Source organism: Herpailurus yagouaroundi, unplaced genomic scaffold (genome assembly GCF_014898765.1).
Source record: "Herpailurus yagouaroundi ecotype Mexico unplaced genomic scaffold, PumYag 67050, whole genome shotgun sequence".
NCBI lineage: Eukaryota > Metazoa > Chordata > Mammalia > Carnivora > Felidae > Herpailurus > Herpailurus yagouaroundi.
The window spans coordinates 295820-304545 of record NW_024419905.1 but is presented as its reverse complement, the minus strand read 5'-3'; the positions used below and the strand labels follow the sequence as shown (position 1 = coordinate 304545).

Here is an 8726-nt window from a genome sequence, read left to right as displayed (position 1 = left end):
TTATTTTCACTTTCTATAAAAATATTTAGGGTTTTTCTACTTAAGGTTTTCTTTTTTTTTTTTAATTTTTTTTTCAACGTTTTTATTTATTTTTGGGACAGAGAGAGACAGAGCATGAACGGGGGAGGGGCAGAGAGAGAGGGAGACACAGAATAGGAAACAGGCTCCAGGCTCTGAGCCATCAGCCCAGAGCCTGACGCGGGGCTCGAACTCACGGACCGCAAGATCGTGACCTGGCTGAAGTCGGACGCTTAACCGACTGCGCCACCCAGGCGCCCCTCTACTTAAGGTTTTCAAAGTGAGTCACTAATTTGGGCCTTGAAGCAATGGGGATTACTTAGGATGTTTAGGTTTTGTTTTATATCCCATTCATCTAATTTGTGGAGTAATTATAATGCAGCATCTAACTAAGAAAGATATTGAACTAGGGATGACATAACTCTACCTTCTTTATTTGCAATAAACTAATATGAATTACATGTACTTTATGAAGCACTAATCATGTGCATGTTTGAGATGAGTTAAGAAAAGCAGATGTTGACTTATATTTCAGGGCCATAAGAAATGGGGACCTGGATTTTGTTTGCCTGCTTCCTGGGAGCAGCCTTTGCTATGCCTGTGAGTAAAACAATCCCTGTATAAGTCAATTCAAATTTCACAAGCTTGGAAATAAAAATCTGCCCCAGTACTAGTAAACTTTAGGGTTTAAGACAGTACAATATAAGATGTCCTCAAATGTCTCTGTGTTTAAGAAACACTTTGAAAAGCTTGTGATAAAAAAAAAAAAACAAAAAAACAAACAAACAAAAAAAACAATTGAGATGTCCCCACCCAATGTTCAGTACAGCTGGACCGGTGGTAGTGCCCAGGACTCTACATGGAGGAAACTTTTGGAAGAGACCCTTCAAGGCCTCCAGAGAAAATGCTTAATCAGCCTTAGCCACATATTACAAAAATGCCAGTTTTCTCTAAAACGCAATTTCTTACAAGTGCCCAACTCTCTTCCTGCCCTTCACACTCCACTGCTGTTATCTTGTGGGTAAGATTTCTATGTTAGGAATTTCCTTCTTGAACCTCTCCTTGTTGTCAGAGGCCGCACCCTTTGGGTGCACCTGCTAAGTACATGCGTGCTTCTGTGTGGTTTTCCAGAATCCTATGCCCAATGTATTTGGATATATTTTACATTCAAATGTACCAAGGACCAGCAAGTCTGATCCATTCTCTTTAGACATAAGTACGTCAGGTAGGGGGCTTAGATTAATATCAGGTAAAGCAGGACCCAACTGCTTTTCAGTGGTATAAGGAACAGTTGATACAACCAGAAGCCAGCAAACCTTGCATATCTGCCTCCTCTCTTCCTTTCTCACCCACAAGACCAAGACTGTGCTCTGCCTTCCTGAAACCATGAATGGTGGCAATTTCTAGTCCCCTGAGAGATCTCTGCATTACAAATAGTCTTTTCTCCCATTCCTCAGTTTGTTCAACACCCCTACTCCCTGAGGGTTTATATCAAGAAAGTACAGGAAAGGCAATTACCTGACTAAAATAATTGACATTCAGGTGACATCAAATAAATGCTCTTATGAAATGAAACGAGCATTTAAAACTTAAAAAAAAAACAAAACGCTTCATTAGCTCAATGTTCTCAGGAACATGCATGATCCTCTCTCCTCTCCCTCTCCCCCACTCCAGGGCCAACCAGAATTGTACAATGCAGTCATCAGTCACATGGCCTCCACTTTTGACAGGCCAGACAGTTCTGGTTTAGATAATTTTTCAGGCTGTTTTTTATTTTGAACTTTTTTTCTGCCATGAACACTTTGACAGAATAATTAAAAGAATCAGCCTAAATTTCATAAATCAACTCTTTCATTTTCCACGGGGTTTATAATGTTTCCACCTTACCTCTTCATCTCCTCATGTTCATCAATAATTCACAGGTAGTTGTTTCTATGTTGTTGTTGATGTGCTTTTGCATGTCAATTGTGAGGACTCTCTTTGATATTTAAGCACTTCTCTACCTCCTGATCTATAAGGGAGCGTTTGTGACACAGTTCTCTTCTTGTAGGTACTTCAAAATTGTGTAAGAGAAACACATCTCTTTCCAACATGGAGTGAGTTGCATTAAGACATAAAATGGTGAATGGGTAGAGTAAGATTAATTTACCACATGGATGGAAGGTGCTTGAAGATCATTTGAGGATAAATGTGTTTGTTTTTTGCTTCCAGATCTTGGGAAAAGTCATTTAGTTGTTCTGGATGTCTTTAAAATAAGAGGGCTCCTCTCCTACACAGCATACATGTTCAAACTAAAAGTAGACTTAAAATATACTTTGCACCATTTAGATTTTTTTTAAAGTGGATTCAGTCTCTTAATGTGAAGAATTGGGCATTGGCTTAATCTCTTCTTCTCTCCCTCTCTCTTTTCCTCCCTCCTCTCCCTCTCCCTACTCCTTTCCCCTCCATAAAAGCTACCACCTCATCCTGGGCACCCTAGTTATATCAACTTCAGCTATGAGGTAATTTTTCTCTTTACTAACTTTGATCATTGTTTCGGTTAACAATTCCCTGGGCTCTGTAAATAATACTATGTTGATTCTTTATTCAAGATGTTTCTCAGTCCTGCTTTTTCAGTTCTCATTACCAGCTGCCTGGTTTAAGCCTGCATTGTCCCAGCACACTCCTATTTGGCCTCTCTGACTCAGTTTCTCCTGCCTATATAGTTATAAAATTATCCATCACAAACTATCCCTCAGGGGGTGCTGCATGGCAGGGCAGAGAGTAAACTCTGGCTGAGCAGCTTTGTTCTATTCCAGCCTGTATAAGTTTGGGGAGTCAGGTAAGTTGTTATTTAAGATCCTTTGCAGCTGAAATTCCTGATGCTAAGATGTTCAGTCTATGTGTCTCCCTTGTTTGTCTTTACTGAAAGATTAATAACATAGTGGTCTATGAGATATTCATGGAGCAATGAAAAACATGTTTCTGGAAATCAGGTCTGAAGCTCTCCTCAACCATATACTAAACACAGGAACTTGGAAAATTATTTTTCCCTCTGAAACTTTGGTTTTCCCAAGTGTGGAATGGAAATAATTATAATGCCCATGCTTCAAAATAGTTTGAGGAGCAAAACAGTTAATAAATATAAAATTGGTTTGTCAAGTGTAATGAGTAAGGTTAGTAATTGTTGCTTGTATTGATAGAAAATTCTGTACTACTGCATTCTGAAGTATACTATTCTTGAAGAATGAAACTCCTACTTCTTTCACAGGTTCAGATGATAATCTCTGAATCTGTTTACTCATACAAGGTGAGGGAAAATGTTAGCAATTTGAGGCAAGATTTTGTTACATCTTAAAAGAGTAGTGTATTTGACCAGAAAACTCCTTTATTTTTTCATTGGGACATCAAGTTAAAAAAAGACGTAATTAATGTATGTCATATTAATTTTTGTTTTGTTTTGCTCTTGCAAAGAATAGGAGCTATGGAATTAAATAGAATTACCTCAGTAAAATTATAAACCTTGTTCCATGACCTTGTCTGTAAAAGTAAGTGTGGTGATATTTGACTTAGAGTATGTGAGGAAGCTTGAAAAAATGTGTGATGGATACATATAGGAAGCATTGATAACCGTTTACCTTATTTTTTCTTCTGTAGAACTCACATTTTCAGGCTATCACTTTTGATGGAACTGTATTAGTGAGTCTGTGTTTCATGAAACTAAATTAAAGTTTTTCTTTGATGTCTTTTTCTCTTAAGGTGCTTACCCCTCTGAAGTGGTATCAGAACATAAGGCATCTGGTATGTATATTTTTGTTTTTTATTCCCTTAGGATACTAGGCTTATATTTCAATTCCCTTTTAAGTGAAATAAATATCTATGCCACATACAGACATAATGGAAGATCTAGTTTTTATTTTTATTTATTTATTTTTAATGTTTATTTACTTTTGAGACAGAGAGAGACAGAGCATGAACGGGGACGGTCCGAGAGAGAGAGGGAGACACAGAATCTGAAACAGGCTCCAGGCTCTGAGCGGTCAGCACAGAGCCTGACACGGGGCTTGAACTCACGAACCGTGAGATCGTGACCTGAGCCGAAGTCGGCTGCTTAACCGACTGAGCCACCCAGGCTCCCCGAAAATCTAGTTTTTATTTTTTTTTAATTTTTTTTTTCAACGTTTATTTATTTTTGGGACAGAGAGAGACAGAGCATGAGTGGGGGAGGGGCAGAGAGAGAGGGAGACACAGAATCGGAAACAGGCTCCAGGCTCTGAGCCATCAGCCCAGAGCCCGACGCGGGGCTCGAACTCACGGACCGCGAGATCGTGACCTGACTGAAGTCGGACGCTTAACCGACTGCGCCACCCAGGCGCCCCGAAAATCTAGTTTTTAAAAGGTGGTATCTGTGTACACAGAAATTCTTGCACAGGAGAAAATGCATAAACATTCATAGCCATAATGACAAAGACAACATGACTACATCTACAGTTGGAAGTCAATGGAGTCAATGGTAAACCTGACTCTTTGTTTCTCACCAGTACCCTTCCTATGGTTATGAACCCATGGGTGGATGGCTGCACCACCAAATCATTCCCGTGCTGTCCCAGCAGAATTCCCCAAATCAAGCCCTTCAGCCTCATCACCACATTCCCATGGTGCCAGCTCAGCAGCCTGTGGTTCCCCAGCAACCAGTGATGCCAGTTCCTGGCCAACACTCCATGACTCCAACCCAACACCACCAGGCAACCCTCCCTCTGCCTGCCCAGCAGCCCTTCCAGCCCCAGCCCATCCAGCCACAGCCTCACCAGCCCATCCAGCCCCAGTCACCCATGCACCCCATCCAGCCCTTGCTGCCACAGCCACCTCTGCCTCCGATGTTCCCCATACAGCCCCTGCCCCCCATGCTTCCTGATCTACCTCTGGAAGCTTGGCCAGCAACAGACAAGACCAAGCAGGAAGAAGTGGTGAGTATCCCTTGTAGCCACCACAACATCCGAGAAAACGGTTTTGTCTACATGACATATTTATGTTAGGTTCAAATCTGCAATTATTTTGAATTTCAGCGACATATAGATTACTGAAATGCATTCATTTCTTGGCCAACAGAATGAGGGTATCAGTCCTCCTTATCTTTCATTTCTTTCAGTAGCAAGAGCAGGCTCTAACCTGAAGGATACCAGTCATAATTTTGTGAGTGAAGAGAATGCAAATATTAGAATAGGTTAAAACACAGCAAGTGGAAAATCTCTTTAAAGACCTAAGAGAGACCTGTGTTAAAGCAGTTTTCAGTGTTAAGCGAAAACAGCAAAACTGGACAGACTTTTAGCATTTGATCCTAGCATTAATCCTCACTAGCGTTAGTGTTAGCAATGGATACTAGAATTAAATGGATCAATAGATTATCATAATAATTTTTCCATTTTAGCCCAAAATATCCTTTCACTAATGGAAATTCTGCAAATTAATTAGAAATAACCATTAGAGTGACCTTCATCCTATAAATCCTCAGGACTGTGTATATGTTTGTGTAATTCTACAATTTACAAATTCAGTCAGTGGTTTGCCACTTAGAAGCAGTGATGAAGTAATGAAATGACCTGAATGACTAAACAGAACATGTAGTTTCTACTATGAGCTTTGCCCCAAAGAAAGAAATGGTATCACACAAATTATTTCAAATTTATGGGTGGTTAGCTTTTATTTCTAAAATGACGGAAAGTGATGGATCATATAATTTTAAGGCTCTGTTCAAGTGTTTGTATTTCTAGTATAAATAGTAAAACGACTATTTATAGTATAATTAAAAATTATACTACATGCAATAAAGGTTTTATAATTATGAATGATAATTATATTTATGAAGATATGGTAAAAATATCCTCTATCCTTTTAGAATTGATGGTATCCCAAATAATGTGATACTTATAGTCAATTATTTTAGTCTAAACTTTATGTTCTCTCATGAAGAGATACAGATTCAACGTAATACATATTTTAATATACTATGTAGAACATACATTTATTTGTTTACTAATAAATAAGGCCATGGACATTATCATGTGTTCATACCATATAAAAACTATACAAAGATTAATTTGGATAGGTAGTTTCAATTGTTTCATTTTTGCGTGTGTAAAATTAGATAATAAATACATGACTTCTTAGAGTTAAGTGATTAGAAAATAAAGTGATTAGATGAGAGTCTAGCAGGCAGAAATTACTCAAAGAAAGATAGCTATTGTAATTTTAATATTATATAATAGATTTCAAGTATTCTGAAGGCAGGAGACACCTTTGTAGACAAATCATTTCTAACAATAATGAAACAACAAAGGAAGTTTGGAGACTATAGAATTCAGCTTAATATGCAGTATATTTTTATGTAAAACATGAAGCTCTGTATGTGTTATTTTATAATGGCACTCTCCAAAAATATTTGCACATTACTTTAAATGTTTCTTTTGGTATCTTTTTTTCAGGACTGAAATATCAGAAAATGAGAGGAGTAGATATTTCAGTTTCTTTTAGAAGTGACACAAGAACCCAATGATTTGTGCCTGTAGCAGGTTTACTAGTAAATTCTGTAACTAAAAATAAATACCATTAGAAGCCAATAAAATGTATCTTAAAAATCCATGTTTTTTTTGTGATAAATGTAAAACTTTGTAGCACTTGAGAGAACATAGAACTTATAAACTACAAACTGATAGTTTGGCAAACAACAATTTTTTTTAGACAAAGTGTAAATTTTTTTGAGTGTGTTAGTTTATGCATGAGTTCTAATAGCTGGTAAAGTAAAAAAAAAAAAAAAAAAAAAGTCACCAAAACTGAAGTCTTGAAATATGCTCATATTACAAAACAAACGAGAACCTGGAACACTGATTTTATAATTCAAATAAAAATCTGGACTTTTAAATATACTGATTACACTAAAAACATGTTTAAAGTAAAACCATGTGATATGTTTAATATACTAATTATAGAATACTAAATTTTTTTTCCAAAGAAAAGGTTTATTAAGTGGATTTTCCTTAGAAAAGTCATGAACCTTTTATACACAAATCATTTCCTTTACTTCATAGGGTTTAATATGGTAAATTCTACTGCATCATCATTAGTCTACTTAAAAAAAAATTTTTTTTTAATGTTTCTTTATTGTTGAGAGACAGAGAGAGACAGAGCATGAGCATGGGAGGGACAGAGAGAGGGGGAGACCTAGGATCCGAAGTAGGCTCCAGGCTCTAAGCCATCAGCACAGAGCCCAATGCGAGGCTTGAACCCACAAACTGTGAGATCGTGACTGAGCGAAGTCGGACGGTTAACCGACCGAGCCACCCAAGCGCCCATCATCATCAGACTATTAACAGATGCATATTAAATCTTTTTTTTTTCCTTCTACACACACACAGATTTGTAAACAATCTTTGCAGGGTCCACAGTACTCACAGTAACTTTATTCCAGTACCTTTGTGATTAAGGCCCCTCAATCATCTTCTACAATAAATAAACATAGATATATTGGAATAGTGTTGCTATTGAAACAAATAAAAATTTGATTTTTAAAAATTTGGATTCAATAACAAATTTATAATTAAAAAAGTTGGAATGGGGGGATTTTACCCAATTTAGTTAATATTTATTTATCATCTTTTTTTTTTTTTTTTTAAATTTTTTTTTCAACGTTTATTTATTTTTGGGACAGAGAGAGACAGAGCATGAACGGGGGAGGGGCAGAGAGAGAGGGAGACACAGAATCGGAAACAGGCTCCAGGCTCTGAGCCATCAGCCCAGAGCCCGACGCGGGGCTCGAACTCACGGACCGCGAGATCGTGACCTGGCTGAAGTCGGACGCTTAACCGACTGCGCCACCCAGGCGCCCCTATTTATCATCTTTTAGGGTAAGGCAAGATTCCATGCCCTGCTAAAAATAGTAATTTCCCATCCTTAAGGAATCTAGAACCTACCAAAGGGATAAAATAAGTCAGAAATACTGATAAGAGGAGGCCTAGCAGCAGCCACACTAATAGTCAAAATGCCCTGGCAAAAATGGCAGACTTCCTCACTTAGCTGTGCAACAACTTTCCTCACCACTCATTCCTTGTTGGCAAAGCTGGAATTTCTCCCAGCATCTGGCCTTCCACAAACTCAGGACAGATGAGGCCCTACACTGGCTCAGGGAATGAGTGCTCACTTATCTGTACCAATTATGGCATCAATTACCATCACATACCATATCCACCGATACCAAATACAGCATATATTTCCCTTGCTAGTGTCTGATTTAGGTATGGAACCTGAACAATGAATGGGGCCAAAACAAATGTCTGTTAGGAGAGGAGGAGCTTCTGGGTGTATTTATTGTAGGATATAATGCCTTGAGATATGACTGCCATCTTTGACCACTTCTAATCAAGTGACCTCTACCTCCTGATTAGTTAATTAACCAGCTCTGCGACCGTCTACTTTTACATTGATGACACATGTTTTTTGTGTGATTGTTTACATGCTTTTTTGTATGTTACTGTTTTTTAGTTGCAGGTGAAAATCAATTAATGGGTCATGACTTTAACTCTAGGGTCTTCATCATGTATGCCATTCCAACCAACTGTATCTTCCATGATGCAAAGCTCTTCTGGTCAGGTGTTAGAAGAATTAATTTATGAATGAACTTGCCTGGATCACACACACACACACACACACACACACACACACACACACACACACAC

General features: G+C 38.1%; 1 protein-coding gene across 1 annotated transcript; it reads left to right on the top strand.

The window, feature by feature from the left end:
• The first annotated feature begins 319 nt into the window (after positions 1–319).
• On the top strand, positions 320–5156 carry LOC121024742 (amelogenin-like). The gene is made up of 4 exons (XM_040466960.1): positions 320–618; positions 2472–2519; positions 3757–3798; positions 4539–5156. The coding sequence occupies exons 1-4, from the start codon at positions 565–567 to the stop codon at positions 5031–5033; spliced, it is 639 nt and encodes a 212-aa protein (XP_040322894.1). The 5' UTR covers positions 320–564; the 3' UTR covers positions 5034–5156.
• The last annotated feature ends 3570 nt before the right edge of the window (positions 5157–8726 follow it).

Excerpts from the sequence above, each read along its gene's own strand:
- LOC121024742 (XM_040466960.1), top strand. The coding sequence starts at position 565 with ATGGGGACCTGGATTTTGTTTGCCTGCTTCCTGGGAGCAGCCTTTGCT. Across the intron at positions 619-2,471 it reads GAGCAGCCTTTGCTATGCCT|CTACCACCTCATCCTGGGCA; the intron begins GTGAGTAAAACA and ends CCTCCATAAAAG. Across the intron at positions 2,520-3,756 it reads ATATCAACTTCAGCTATGAG|GTGCTTACCCCTCTGAAGTG; the intron begins GTAATTTTTCTC and ends TTTTCTCTTAAG.